We start from the raw sequence: 15,472 nt of genomic DNA, 5'->3' as shown, positions 1-15,472 counted from the left end.
CGAGGGGGAGGGCTGGGAGTGTATGTCATTATCTCCTACCCACCTGGCAGAGGACCTGGCACATCATGGGCATGCAATAAATGACGAGTGGATGACTCTGTTGGGGCTGGATATATGGATGGATGGTTGGATGGATGGATAAATGGATGGATGAATGGGTGTGTCGATGGGTAGATAAATGGATGGATGGATGGGTGTGTAGAAGAATGGATTAATGGATGGATGGATGGATGGTTGATAATGGATGGATGGTGAATGGATGATGGATGGTGAATAGACAGATAGATTGGTGGATGGATGGATAGTGGATGGCTTGATAGATGGATGGGTGGATGATGGATGGATGATGGATAGGTGGGTGGATGGATGATGTCGTACAAACAAAGGTGCCATGAGGAGGTGAGGGTCAGGTTTAACTGAAAGAGGCTTATTAGAGGAGTTGAAAGGATAGCATTTTGGTGACAGCTGCAACTTAAAGAACTTTCCCTTTGCTGGGTCCCAGACCTGACACTTTATTTGTGTTACCTCCCTGCATCCTCATGGTAGCCCTTGGCATGAGCTATTTTCCCCTTGCCTAAGTCTTGTTTCATTGGTAATTAATACTTTATATATATATATATATAATTGCTTTTTTTTTCAGAGAGGAAGGGAAAGGGACAGAGAGTTGGAAACATCGATGAGAGAGAAACATCGATCAGCTGCCTCCTGCACACCTCCTACTGGGGATGTGCCCGCAACCAAGGTACATGCCCTTGACCGGAATCGAACCTGGGACCTTTCAGTCCACAGGCTGACGCTCTATCCACTGAGCCAAACCCGTTAGGGCAGTAATTAATACTTTAATAAAAATTTAAATAAGTAACACTTGCTTGATACGGCATTTAAAGGGAGCAGTAAGATGTATGTTTTCCCACGGTGGAGACCCAGACTGTTGTAGGCATAATAGGAGCTCAATAAAACGTACTGACTTGAATATTTAACATGTGAAGAAACAGAAGCTCAGAGAGGTTGGGAACTTGCACAGCGTCTCACCGTCAGCCACGTCAGCAAGCAGGTTCCTCTCACTGCAGTCCAGCCCTCTCCACCGAGGAGGAGGAGTGGGGTGCGGAGGGCAGGCCTGGGCTGAAAGGTGGGAGCGTGTAGACTAAAGCTCAGAGGCAGGAAAGGCATGGCACGTCCTGGGGACAGAGAGGAGGGTTGTGTCAGAAAATACGGCGAATCAAGGCCTTGAAATCCAGCTGAGGAGGAGGCGGTGACCGGCCAGGCAGAGGAAAGGGGCAGATGTCATCTTTTTGGACGTGGAAGGCAGGAGGCCCGGACAAGGCGAGAAAGCTGATGTTGCCGGTTGGGGTGAAGACAGTGTGCGCACAAAACCAAGCCAGACCCACTCTCAAAGCCTCAGCCCTGCTCCCACCTGCCCGTCCTCACCGCCGCCTGCCTCACAGAAAGAACGTGATCCACTTGGGCCGCTCTCTGTGGCTGAGCGCAGGGGCCCGGGGACAGGAATGGAGGCGGTTCCAGGCCAGCAGAGGCGCTGCTCCGGGGGGCTGCCTGCCTGCGGGTGTGCACCGCCCGATGACTGTAGGTAGCGGTGAGGTAAGGGACTTGGCACCCAATAGCCCTGAGTCACATGGTGAGAAAGCTGCTCCCCTGTCAATTACCCATCAATCCTGAGCAAACTGAGATTCAGGCTAATGATGACTAATGTTCTCTGTTTGACAACAAGAGCAGCCCTCTGGTTCAGAGCCTTGAAGGGCAGCTGAATCAACAAATGGCTCCCGAATACTATTTTTTCATTGCATTCATTGTTACTGTCATCTTCTACTGACTCCCAAGTAATACTTGGTTTCCGTTTGTAGTAGGTTGGTGGTAAGTGTCTGAAATCCCCAAATCACAGTGACTTCAATGAGAGAGTATTTCTTTCACGCGAATGCAGTCCTGAGGTAAGCCTTCCAAGGCTGGTAGAGGCTCCGCGATCGAGGCTCCTGCTGCCTTGTTGCTTTACCCCTCGCGGTCCAAGGTACCTGCCAGTGCTCCAGCGATCATGCTTGCATTCCAGCCAAAGGAAGGAAGGAGATGCTGAAGTGCCCATCTCCCTCCCTTTAAGGATACTTCTAGGAAGGCCCTTCTTCTCAAGTGGCCACGCCCGGCTGCAAGGGAGGTTGGGAAGCAGCCTGGATTCTGGGCAGCCATCCACTCATCTAAAAATCAGGGATCTCGGGGAAAGCAAGAAGGGGTGAGCAGGCACTGGGGAAACTAGTCTGCCGCGCACCGCTTTTCTTTCCGAGACAGCAAATTTGTTTTTTTTTTATTTCAAGCGAGGAAAGAGTGTCACTTTAAAGAAGAAGCTAAGTAAATAAAGGAATAGGTGGCCCCGGGCTGGCCTGGAGCTCAGTGAAGTTCAGGAAGCATGCTGTGAATACAGAAACACACGAGATAATTGAAGGGCCAGGATGGATCAGGGTCAAGTTTCATTTTTAGGATATCTCAGGCCCCTGTGGACAGCGGCCTGGAGCAGGGCAGATCAGAGGCAGGAGGCCCGGAGGAAGCAAGTGCTTGTTCCAGAAGAGGGCCAGAAGGGTCTGAGCCAGGCCCGGGAGCGGGGAGGCGGGCAGGGATGGCTAACCAGGAAAGCTAACCAGGCCTGGCGAGGAGGGACCGGTGGGCATCAGCATCCGTTTGTTTGCTTTGGAAGCAGGAGCGGGGGTGGGGTGGGGCTGCCATGGGGTTTAGGAATAAGAAAGATTTGGAGCACAGGTGGTGGAGTTACGATGGGATAGGTCAGAGGTCACTAGATAGAGGCTGCTGAGAGGAGGGAGGGGTCTGCTAAGCCAAGCCCAGAGGCCATCCTGAATAAGGATGTGGACAAAGCACGGATCAGGGCAGTGCATGGGGCGAGGGCTCACATCCTGGCAGTGGCTGACGCTGTGGGCATTGTCTCCCTGCATCCCCACAGCGCAGTAAACCTGTCACCTTCTGTCCCCGTTGGACAGCAAGAGGAAGCTGCTCCCCATGGTCTCGGGCTTGTGAACAGCAGAGCAGATCCACACGGGGTCCGACGCTTCCCAAACTGGGGCCCTGGTGCCCTGGGGCCCAGAACTGTGCCTGGCCCGTGCAGGGTGATCCTGAAGAATGAGCGAATGAATGAATGAGTGAATGAATGGGAGGATTATTCTCCTGCCTTTGTGTGTGTGCAAACATTCTCTAGCAAGCAGGAGTCTTGGGGAACCATGCCACCCCTTCCCCTGGCAGGCAGCTCCTGGTGGGGAACACTCGATTTTCCCAAAATAAAAGAGTGTGGGGACCGGAAGTGTGGCTCCCTGGGCTCCACCCAGACTGCTCCGGGCAGGAAGCCAGCCCACGCGGTTATTTCCAGCGCCCGCCCAGCTTTCAGCAGAGTATTTCTGGAGCGCACACAGCCTTATTTTAGTTCTATGTTAGGGGTTGCTCCGCGCTGGGCAGAGACGCCTGGCCACGCATGCTGCCGGTGACTGCCTGGCTGTGGCGACTGGGACAACCTTCCGTGGGAGCCCAGGACAGCATTCGGGCTGGGATGGGCTTCTCCCCACACCCCCAGCTGGGCCAGCCTGGGAGCTGGAAGGTGCTGCAGGGCAGGCCAGCTCAGTCAGTCTGCAGACTTCACTCTCGGCCTCCTACTGTGAGCCCGCCCCCTACCCCCACCCAATCACCAAACTCTAAAAGTTAAAGTACCACCCCTAGGAATCTTGTTGTTGGTTGGCTTTTCTCATTTTCTGATGAACAAGCACATTCACTGGATCTCTAATAAAACGAGCCACACATTGAGTCATGTCCTTGTCCTGCTTAAAATATGTTGCCAACCCTTTTTGTCTAGAAGATGAAATCCAGGCCTTTCCTTTCCCTTCAGCCGAGAACCAGCCCCACTAATCTGCTTCCTGCCTCCCGAACAAGCCCTCTTCTCTCATGCCTCCTGGCCTTTGCACTTGCTGTTTTCCGTGCTTGAACTGCTCACCATCTGCTGAACTCCTACTTATCCTATGAAACCCAACTCAAAAGGCCCCTTCTCTGAAACACAGTTAGGTGTCCTGGAAATTGCATGGGCTTGGGTTCCGGTCCTTGCCCCACCTGTGATCTGACAGATTACTGCAGCTCTTAGGACTCTAGTTTCTCCTGTCATTGTTTTCCTGTCTCTCCTGTCAGACCTGGAACTCCTGAACATCAGGTACCACCTGCATTCATTCTTAAGTCCTGTCCTTCCTCCCCAATGCCTAAGGCAGTTACTATGCCATGATGGTAATAAATCAGCAACTACCTTCCTTGGTGTTTCAAGTTCTGCCCTGGGAAAGGCGGGGCACCCCCAACTTTACTCATAGGAAATGCAGGGGTGGGAGTTCCAAACCAGTGAGCAGTGAGTGCCCACATTCCTTGGGCTGGCGGCACTGGGTGCGCAGTTAGAAGGCACCCAGTGCGTGACTCAGTGGGTGTCAGAGATGGCCCAAGGTCACTCCTCACCCCCCCCCCCCCACCTCTCCCTGAGCTCCAGAAGAGGGGCAAAAGGGAGGTGAATCACGCCCCCTTTTGTTTTACAAATTGGATGACAGAGCTTCTCCGTTAACCAGAAAACAAAACAAAAACAAAAACCCCAAATCCACCACTTACATCATTTCCAGCCTGGAGCAGGGCCAGCTTTCAGCCGAGGGCTCAGCTCTGCGCATTGGATTGGCCCGGGACACTACCTGCCTTCTCCCTGTTCCCTGACCTTCGGGTTGGCAGTGGGGGGAGTTGTCCCCTGGGGGCTGGAACCCCACAAGACCACCAGAAGTCTCTGGAGCCGCTGGACCCCTCCCCCCACGGCCCGGGCTCCCCCCACAGGCCTGGGCTCCATCCAGATCAAAGCCAGCCCCTGCCCATCCTGCGGGGGTAAGGCCAGGTTAGAGCCCAGGCAGTTAGTGTACCTCACGTTGCTAAGGAAACGGCCATCCTGCCCCCTGTGGTGCTGGGGCCACTTCAGGGCTCTGCATGGGCCTGAATCAGACTCCGTGGGGGTGGGGCCTGGGCTTGGGCAATTTAAACACATTTCCAGAAAATTCTTTCTTCCTTGGGGATAGGTGCTCCCGCTCTCCTCTCCTGACCAGCAGGCACCCGCACTCTTGAAGCTCTCACTCCAGCCCTGGGATGCACCTCCTTGCCCAGGGGACCCCTTCTGTGGAAGTCCCGAGGGCCCCTCCCATTCAGCGTCCTCAGAACCCAGCATCCCTTTGTGGGCGGCCCCATCCCACCCCAGCCACTGGGCCTTCTTCTCAGGACACCACCGCCTGCCCTGAACCTCTCGGCACCACCCCCTCTCTTGCCCCACGTATATGCCAGGCCACAAATACCCTGGAATTCGTTCCTGCTCTCCCTCCACCACCGCACACTATCCAAGCCCCCTCCATCGTCCCCCGCCCGGCCCATTCCAGTAGCCTTGAATCCACTCCCCTTTCCCTCCTCTAGTCCCTGCAGCCAGAGCAGCAAATCTGATCGCCTTGCCCCCTGCCGGCACCTCCTCAGGGCCTGTCCCTTACTCCTGGGACAAAATCAAACCCATCAAGTTCTAGCTTGCACAACAAAGGCTGGAGTGGTTGTTGCAGCAAAGCGAGTTGTTAAAGGACAGCAGACCACTCACGGGCTGCAGGAGGGCAAGCGCCCCAGGGAACCTGCGAGCTGGCACTGCCACCCAAGCCACCGCGAGACCTCTGTTGTGCTGCTCCAGCCCGTGCAATGGGGTCCCTGAGCCCTGCCCGGGTCCTGGCTTTGGGCCAGCTCTGAGCTGCGGGGAGGCAGAGGGTGCCTCTTCCCCGGGAGGTGAGGGCTCTGGGCATGCATTTCTTAGGCGTGTGTCACATGAGCAGAGCAAGCTGATCCAGCCACTCAGTGATGTTTGTCTCTCGGCTTTGCTGATGGCTACATAAAGGTCGCTGCCACAGCCCTGGAACAAGGGGCTGATGCGTCCTTAGTTGTGTACTTACCCTCTGCTCTGTGAGCAAGTCACAGAATCCTCACGGGGTCCTAGGAGGGAGGTGCTGGGACCATCCACTTTGTAGATGAGTTCATTTGCCCAACGGCACACAGCCGCTAAGTAGTGGAGCTGGGCTTTGAACCTGGCCAGTCAGCTCCAGAGCCAGCCTCCTGGGGATGCCACGCCCCCGGGGGTGTGGTTCGCTGGGTCACTATGAGATTGGCCTTGTTGTTATCCATTACCTCTACAAGGTCCCCCAGGTCTTTTTGGCTCCGTGAATTTTGGTCTGTGCTGAGAAAGATGAGGTAGTGTCCCAGTCTGGTCAATCCACGTACATTGATTTCTTCCCATAATCTTTGGTTTGTGGTCTGGGTTGCAAACACCATCAGTGGGGCCAGATGACAGGAGTCCCCTTTCCTTATATATAAAAATCTTGATAAGGCTTGCCGGCCAGGCCTGGGTCACGTGCTCCGCAGTGCGAGGTACAGGGGCTGGCTCCCTAGGTGTTACCCAGGGCCCGTGAAGGTCTCTGAAATAAACATGTGGTCCAAGAGTTTATACCAGCAAGCTGTCAAAGGTTAAGTCATTTAAAATATGCAGTCACTCAGGAATAATTAAGATAATGACATTTAGTGACCTTTACAATGTACAGTCACTCACCACACCTCATCTCAGCAGCCCTGGGAGAGGGAGGGTCCTATCAGGTGAGCAATGGCGGTTGGGGAGGTGGGGCTTCACTGGGGGGTCACCCAACTAGAGGGAGGTGAAGTGGGCAGTCCCAGGCTGAGCCCTTTGCTAAGTAAGAATCGACTGAATGAATGCATCGGTAGATGAATAGATGGGTGAGTCGGTGGATGGATTCGGAGCAAAGGAGTGTGTGCTCCTGAGTATGGGCAAGTGGCATCCACCCTGCCTGGGAGGAGGGCAGCTCCCGAGGCCCCTGGCTGGACCTGCTTGGACTAGGTGGTGTGAAGAGCAAATTCTGGGTCTTGGTCATCACGGGGAGTGCTGGCTGGGGCACTGGGCATCAGTGGGTGATGGCCTGCCTGCATCTACCCCAGCAGGAATCTCAGAGCCTGATCAGCCCCAAGCTCGGCAAAAGCAAAGCGCCCTGGGAATCTGAAACCCTCCAATGACACGATTTCTTGCCTGCAGGAGACTCTGGACCGCCGGGGACACCTGGGCTGGCCTTTTACAGTTGCAGTTCATTTATTCATCCGCTCAGCAAACCCACAGTAAGCCTTTCCTGCAGAGCTGCTGGATGGCGCTGGAAGCAGCAGCCAAGAGGAAGCTGTAGGTTGTGTCGCTCAGGGAGCTGAGCTTGGTGGGGCGGGACCGGGGCAGGAGGGGCCTAGGATGGGTAGTGGGGTTGGGCAAAGCTGCAGTCAGAAGGCAGGTGAAGGGGGGAAATGGCTTGGGCAGACTTCTGGGCACTGCTTTTGGCATCACAATGCTGCTGACTAGTGTTGATCCTGAGGGGCCTGGGCATCCCGGGAGCCGGTTCCTCCAGCCGGGAACCCCCTGGAAGCACTGACACTGGCCCAGACTCAGTGACGAGCAAGGCTTTACTTGTAATGATGTTACTGCGATCCATACAAACAGAAGGCCAGATGGAGGCTTCTGCTTCAGCTCTCAGAAACTACAGATCAATAAAAGGACAAATTAGAGGGATGCCTACAAAACGGATGCAATGTAGATTAATAGCGTAATTAAGTGGTTAATTTAACGTGAAGAATGACTTCTTAATTGCTGTAGAATAGACACAAAACGTCACCCTTTCAACCATGTTTACACGTCACTGAGCATGCTCAGTGCTGTGCCATAATGGCCACTCTCCATCCCCCAAACTGTCATCTCCCAACAGCTGTCCCACGGAGCAGCAGGTGAGGTTTGGTGGGACAGAGCTGTCACCTCGTGTCTACACTGTCATCAGGCAGGTTTGGGGGAGGGGGAGGCCTGGTACTCCTTGGTGTGTGGGGTGACACAAATGGCCCATGGTTTTTTCATTCACCCCAACCAGGAGATCTGCACCCACACATCACGTGGCTCTCACTCAGTGAGGACCCCACTCACCCACTGAGTCAGCCTCTGTGCCTTGGTGGCAATGTGGGGGGTACACACGTGTGCCTCTGGCCTGTGTCTTAATTTAGACTCAAAGACTGAGGGCTTCTTTGATGACAATGGATTTCCATTGCAAATTGTCCCTGTGAGAGACAAGTTCTGCCTTTGTCCCTGCAGACGGAGGGAGGCTGGGCATTTTCTCATGAGCACATGCGACCCCAGCATGCTTGCCTGTCCCGTGCCAGACACAATGCACACAGCAACCCTGTGGTTAGAAAGCGGTCTGAGAGATGACTCAGAATAGTTATCATGGAAATGAAAACACAAAACAAAAAAATGTGTAGAGAGCTTGCAGTTCTAAAAATACCTTCTGGGCCCTGGCCAGTGTGGCTCAGATGGTTGGGCGTCACCCTGTGCACTGAAGGGTTGTTGGTCCCATTCCTGGTCAGGGCACATGCCCAGGTTGGAGGGCTTGATCCCCTGCGGGGGTGGGGGGACATGCTGGAGGCACTACTTGGCATTTCTTTCTTACATTGATGTTTCTTTCTCAAGACCAATAAAAAAAAAGTTAAAATAAAAAGAATACATTGAGAGCTCTGCAGCTGGGGGGTGGGTTAGAAGGGGAGGGAAGGGCAGGAAGAAGAGCCTGAGTTTTCTAGAGGAGATGAGGCCCCCTGGGGGCGGGCAGCAGAAGATGCTTGTGAGGGAGTCTGGTCTAGAGGAGCTGGTGCTGTGATACATGGGACAGGTAGCCCCAGGCAGGAGTCGTCCCGGGTCTGCACCTTAGGCACTGGCCAGGAATGGGGGGAGGGGGGCGTGAAGAGGGAATATGCTAGGCTTGAGTTTTGTGGCAGGCAAAATGCCTATCCGCCCAGGTGCCCAAGTCCTAATCCCCAGAACCTGTGAATATCTCTTGTATGACAAAAGGTGTCACCCCTGGCAGCAAACAATATGTATTTGGTTTTAGGAAAAGACCTGGGAGGAACCAGCGAGCTGGGACAGGTGAGGCCAAGGCTGTAAACTGGTGCTGGGAGATGGTGTGCAGGAGTGGGCAGCGGAAGGAGGAAACCAGGAGCATTTCACGGAGAATGGTCAAGAGAAGTCAATGTCTGGAGGCTGAGCGTGACTGAACAGGTATGGGTTTGCAACCTGCAACCTCAGCAAGTGCTGGGAAGATGCAGTGAGGACGGAGGCCAGTGAATGGGGAGGAAATGGGATGTTTGAGGGCCTGGTGACCTTGGAGGTGGGGTGACTGACAGAGCCCCGTGTGTGTCCAGAGCAGGAGTGGCTGTGGTGTGAAGGGGTGAGAGGGTGTGAAGCCAGAGCACTCAGGAGGGGTGGGCAGACCAGGGCATGGACCCTTTGTTCCAGGAGACACTTGATCCAATTCCCCTTGATCAGCCCGAAATCTGGGAAACATACAGGCCTCCCTCTTTTTCAGGGGAAAAGGGTGAAGAGAGCAAAACATGCCCCTCACTTCAGCTTTCAAGTTGACTTGTCTACACCTTTATTAGAAACATACAATTTCATGAGTGCAAAAAATAAGGTACATGGGTTGCTATGAGAACTCCTTGGCTAAAAATTGTAGCAGCTCCCTCCTTAGGGTGGGTGGAACTGACCCTGTCAAGGCCATGGCTCTGATCGGACATCAGTCCTGTCTGTTCCGGGAGAGGCTACAGAAAGGCCCAGAATGTTCCGCCTGGAGGCAGCCTTCGCCACCTGGGTCAGACTCGAACCACATGCTCTCCAGGGGCAGAACACCCCACCAAATAGTCCAGGTTACCCCACACATCAAAGAAAATGTGGAAAACACCCAAGTACAGTAACCCTGTCATCAGGAAGTAACAGTTCTCAGATGCTTGCTGTGTACATTTCACTTCTTGTGCCCACCTGTGCTTTGTACAAGCTGTGTGTGTATATTTTATGTTTCCTTGTTTTACAAAACCGGGGACACTGTGCATCCCAAGGACAGGCTGCGTGTCCTATTCGACCGAGTCTCACCGCCAAGCTCGGTGGCAGTCCCATGGAAGCCCCCCGACCACGTGCATGCTTCTATCTGGCTCGAAGCCCTCATCTTCAGGGGCCAGATTCTCTTGCAAGCTCACCCCACTCTATGGCTCTGACCTGGTGGCACACAGCAGCCCAGGGCTGGGACCCTCTGGGCCCAGCAGCATCAGTTGGAGGCATTTTGTCACCCATCACCTTTGCCGAGTTTTACAATTCAAGACCCAAGCTTTGAGTGCAATTAGATCACACAGTGGATGACGTGAGGCTGCCCCAAAGCTAGGGCTCCTTCTCCCTCACCACAGGGACAGGAGTCCTGGGATGTCGGTGCCTCACTGGGTGATGGGCCACTGGAGCAAGCTGGCAGCAGAGCTGAGGACTGAGCCTGTCTCTCTCCCAGGCAATGGAAAATTTTGGGTACAGCAACCACGCCCATCAAAGCCTCTATTGGAGCACCTGGCATGATGGAGGGCTGGGCTTCTTATGGCATGTGGGAGAGGTAGGATGCTGCCAGCTCTCCACACTTCCCCATTTCAGCAGTGGACACCACAAACCATAGGAATGGCAGAACCTCTAAAACCTATCTCTGGGCAATAAATATGGACACATTGCCCAGAAAACTCAATTCCCAAAGCTACGCATTTGGGAAGCCACTCACATTTGTTGACGGTGATGACGTCTGCTGTCCAGAACTGGGCCTGGCCTGGAGGCTTGAAGAGGGTGCTGCTGGTAGGTGGGGGTGTGCAGCATTAACACAGGGCCGGGCCAGGCTGTACGGGCCTGAAACCAGCTCAGCTCCTTGGCAGCACCCAGACCTGTGATGGGCTAGTTAACACCTGTGTTCCGGGCAGGCTTTCGGGGTGAACAGAGTAGGGCCAATTCTATCCTGTGTGCTGCTGTGGTCCCAGCTCCTGGCATAGGAAGTATCTGCTGAAGGTGTGGGGGCTCAAAGGCTGGGTCCCTGCTTAGTGGGGGCAGTGGCTAGGTCCTCAGCAACCAGGGTGAGGCAGCATGCGTGACATCCCATCACACGTGGCTGTTCCAAGGGGACAGCTGGAAGGCCCAGACTAGGGACATCACTTGGCACCAGGGTGCCTCTTGGAGGAAGGCAGGGCCCAAGCAGTGAACGCTGCCCTCCACAGACCCCGGTTTCCTGAGGGTGACATTCCCCTATTCAGAGGTGGGGCAACTGTGAGGAAATGTGGCCACTCACAGGCTGAGCCCAGGATGGGCTGCGAGAGAGACCATGATTGGCTGAGACGGGACTCTTGAGAATATGTGATATAAAATAGATAGAAATGGAAAATTACCTGTAATAGGGAGATTTTTGCTATAAAGGCATTTGCTTAGTAGGATTACTGTAGAAACAGGAAAATGCCTTTTTAAAATTATAGGATCCCACAGGATCCCTTTCCCTTGCCAATTGTTACCAGAAAAACAGTGATTTCGATACAATAGTAACTGTGGATTCACAGGAATCAGTCCTTCTATGAGCTCCAGCCTTTGAGCCCCCACACTTTCCGCAGGACTGAGTGTAGAGCTGACTGTGCGATCACTTCACTTCTCAACACCGAACAGGTACCACCTCAGAGGAGACAGCTCCCTCAGGGGCAGGGGCTGGAGCAGGGGTGCTTCTCGCCCATGCCGCCTGCCCCAGCACATGGTCTGCACGGATAGCCTCATTGGGGGGGGTGGGGGGGGGCGCAGGACGAGCAGAGTGGGCTCTGAGCTGGCACACTGCCTCCAATCCCAGCTCTGCTGCACCAACCCCAGGTCCCTCCAGAGCCTTAACTCTGAGCTCACTCCCTCCCCTGAGAATCGTGAAGTAACAACCGCTGCTAGATTCCTACTATGTGCTGATATGGTCCCAAATCCCTCTGCAGGAACTCACTTAATGGAGACCAGACTCCCTTTCACAGGGGTGATCAAGCAGAATGAATGGATGAATGGGCACCAGGCCCGAAGCTCCACCTGGCACACAGCGTGTGCAAAGTCAGCGCTTTGGCTGAGATGCCTGTGGCTGTGCGAGTGAGCGCTGGGGTCCCTTGTCCTGGCTCACTGCGAGGTTTTCACAGCGCAGGCGCACGGAAGTCCTGGTCAAGCTCGGTGGAGGGGTCAGGAGGAGGCTCTCGTGCTGGGTGCGTCCCAGGACATGAGGGACACAGTGCTGCTTCCACTCTCGTTCTCGCGCTGGAGGCCCCGGGCCTGCTGGTCCTCCTCGATGAGGTCCGCCACCAGGTTGAGCCGGCAGGCCCTGAGCGCCTCCACGAGGTGGGGCACGGCCGCTCCCTCCCGTGCGGTGCTCTTCCAGACTCTCAGCGCCTCCCTCACCTGCTCCATCAGGTTCCGGGGATACTTCACCTCGATGGCATCGATCTTGCTGTCAGACACTTTAAGCTGACGAGCCAGTCTTCTCCAGTCCTTCCCCACGTGATCGCATATGATGTCAAATGCTGCATAAAGGTCTAGGGAAAGAAAGAACAAAACGACTGACCAGAGGTTTGGGGCGGCTCCTCTGTGCTGACCAAGTGCTGGCTACACCCGAACTGTGGATTCACAGGAATCAGTCCTTCTATGAGGCCCAGCCTGTGAGCCCCCACACCTAGCAGGACTCAGTGAAGAGCTGACTGTGCGATCACTTCACTTCTGAGCACCGAACAGGCACCACCTCAGAGGTCCTCTTGCAAAGCTGAAGTCACCTGGTAGCAGAGGGGCTGGAGGTCACAGAAAGCCCAATAGTGACTCCTAATCCCACCCCAGCCAATGCCACCCCAAAACATGGAGGTGTGGCCTGCTGAAGACTTGGTGGCTGGGATGGGCTGTGGTAGAACTATCTGTTTAGGACAGGGGACACTGAAGAAAGGGCTGGGAGTTGCTAGAAGGAAGGAAATGGGGCCACTCCCCTATCCCATCCTGAACCATGGCCTCTAAAAGGATATATCCATGTCAGCTCCCTGGAACCACAAATGTTAACTTAATCAGAAAAGGGTCTTTGCAAATGTAATTAAGTTGAGGATCTCGAGATGAGACCATCCTGGATTATGCAGGTGGCCCTAAATCCAGTGATGAGTGTCCTGATAGGACACACACAGAAGAGGCCATGTAACCATGGAGGCAGAGACTCAAGTGTCGTGGCCGCCTGGAGCAGGACGAAGCAGGAAGGACCACCCCCACAGCCCGTGGAGGGAGCACAGCCCGCGGAGGGAGCACAGCCCCGAGGCACCTTGGCTTTGGACTCTGGCTGCCTACTGTGAGAGAATCAAGCTCTGCTGCTTTAAGCCACCGAGTCTGTGGGGATTTGTATGGCAGCCCCAGACTGACCACCAGTCTTCAATCCCCGGCTACCATGTCCTCAAGTGCTGATGCTACTGCTGAGATCAACCAGCCGGGCACTACAGACCACAGAAGGCTGTTCTGGGATGGGGAGAGAGGCCAGAGGACAAAATGTTCCTGCAAATTCCCATCTCCAGCTACAAGCCAGAGACACTACGGCCGTTTGTACAGATGAGGAAACCAGCACAGAGAAGGCCAGTCAGTTTCCTGAGGAGGTCAGACAGCCAGACCAGGGCAGAGCCAGGTCGAAAAACCCTGACAGTCTGACTCGTTAGGCTAATTCATCTATACTAATAAAAGGGTAATATGCTAATTAGACCAGGCTGACCAGAAGATGTCCGGTCCTCTGGTCCTCCTTCTGGAAAAAGCCACAGTGGTAGGGGCTGAGGCAGAGGCAGTTAGGGGTGATCAGGCTGTCAGGGGAGGGCGGTTAGGGGCGATCAGGCAGGCAGGTGTGCGGTTAGGAGCCAGCAGTCCCGGATTTCAAGAGGGATGTCCCAGATTGGAGAGGGTGCAGGCCGGGCTGAGAGGGACCCCCACCCCGCACAAATTTCATGCACCAGGCCTCTAATCTTCTACAAAAGAGTAACAAAGAATCACCCCTTATTAACCCTCACACCTGCTCTTCACCTTCTAGTGCACTTCCCTCCAACATAAATAAAAAACACAGACACACACACATATATCTCCCCCACTGAAAATACTTGAAGATACAGTTTTCCCATGTCCCGGTTTGTCTGTCAAGCGCTGTGTGTAAATCTACGTTTAGGCAGAGCTGTGCTGTCGGCTTGCCACCAATAATAAGCACCAGTGCTTATGGAGTGATACCCATGGAGTCACTCTGAATATCCTTTTTGGGTTCAGTGACAGAATAACCCATTTCAGGTCACAGCCTGAAGCCCCTGAGGGGTGCCCCCCAAGCACTTAACCCGCCCCGCCCGGTTTTAGAATATGGCGTGGCTGAGAAACCCTGAACTTGGGTTTCACTTTTACTCTTGGAGGCCTCTGCAAGCCACAGGTGCGGGTGGCGCAGGGGGTGCCTGAGAGCGGGGCAGGAGCCACTGCAGAATGGACTTGACAGGCAGAAGGCAAGTGCGGGCAGCAGCACAGGCTCCCGCGACCCTTTCCCACCCGGAGGAGGTTAGCAACGCCTTTTCCTTCCGAGTATTTTCTCTTATTTAGACGGAGCTGGGCTCTGCACCAAAAATACTGAACTTGGGGGGTGAGTGTCCATGCCCTGCAGCCTAGGGTGAGTTCACTGTTCTGAGGGTTGGTTCTCCCACGTGTCACCGGTGTTCCAGGGGGTTTTAGGGAAAACCACGCAAGCTCAAAGCTGGCAACGGTTAGACGCCCGGCAGACCCGCAACGCGGCCTGCTGGGCAGACTGGCTCCGCCTCCCGGCCCCCAGCCCCCGGCCCGCGCCCACCTTGCTCCTCCGGCGCCGCCCGCCCCGCCGCGCCCGCCTCGTAGTCGTCCAGGAGCCGCAGCAGGTCTTGGCGCCGCAGGGACACGAGCAGCTCGCGCAGCAGCTCGGTGCGCTCGCCGTCCAGCTCGTTCTGCTCGAGCAGCACGGAGAAGAGATCCACGCCGCTCTGCACGCGCTCCATCTTCCTCTTGCTTATGCGGCCTTGGCACAGGAACTTGAGCTCGGTCAGCTCGCCGCTCGACAGGCCGGTGGACACCGAGTGCAGCAGCACCAGGAACGGATCCATGGTGGCGGCCGCCGGGCGGGCGTGTCCCGAACCCGGCCCGCCGCGCGCGTCCCCCGCTCCGGCTCGCCACCCCCGGCCTCGGCCCGCCGCCCGCCCGCCAGCCGGCCTGCGCCCCGGGGACTCGGGCCGCTCGGGGTCCCTCTTCACAAACCCCGCGCTTCAACCCCGACACCGGAAGTCCACTGAGGCCTCCTATGGGCCTCGCGAAAGCTCCGGAGCCTCGCGAGAACTGCGGGACTCACGCCTGCGCCCGGGGCCCGACCCTAGCCGTTTCCGCCTGGGAGACGCGCCGCCGCCTCCAGGGGGCGCCCCAGGCAGGGTACCGGCGCGGGCTGGGGCGGCCTCTGCGCCTGCGCCCTTCGGACCTTCTTTCTCCTGATGGAAA

General features: G+C 55.4%; 1 protein-coding gene across 3 annotated transcripts; it reads right to left on the bottom strand.

The window, feature by feature from the left end:
• Positions 1 to 845: 845 nt before the first annotated feature.
• Positions 846 to 15,284, bottom strand: FADD (Fas associated via death domain). Of its 3 annotated transcripts, XR_013814338.1 has the most exons (5): positions 14,802 to 15,284; positions 10,701 to 12,507; positions 5,988 to 6,506; positions 2,974 to 3,125; positions 846 to 1,178 (listed from the first exon to the last, which is right to left on the bottom strand). XR_013814338.1 is itself a non-coding variant. In XM_079786918.1 (2 exons), exons 1-2 carry the CDS (start codon positions 15,085 to 15,087, stop codon positions 12,158 to 12,160), a joined length of 636 nt encoding a protein of 211 aa, XP_079643044.1. In that variant the 5' UTR covers positions 15,088 to 15,284; the 3' UTR covers positions 9,529 to 12,157. The 3 variants fall into 3 exon arrangements, 1 of the variants encoding a protein (XP_079643044.1); XR_013814339.1 differs by lacking the exon at positions 846 to 1,178 and having other exon boundaries at positions 2,297 to 3,125; XM_079786918.1 differs by lacking the exons at positions 846 to 1,178; positions 2,974 to 3,125; positions 5,988 to 6,506 and having other exon boundaries at positions 9,529 to 12,507.
• Between the last annotated feature and the right edge of the window lie 188 nt (positions 15,285 to 15,472).

The sequence above is a fragment of the Cnephaeus nilssonii genome (assembly GCF_951640355.1).
Source record: "Cnephaeus nilssonii genome assembly, chromosome: 13".
Classification (NCBI taxonomy): domain Eukaryota; kingdom Metazoa; phylum Chordata; class Mammalia; order Chiroptera; family Vespertilionidae; genus Cnephaeus; species Cnephaeus nilssonii.
The sequence above is the reverse complement of the archived record's forward strand: the minus strand, read 5'-3'. Positions and strand labels throughout refer to the sequence as shown.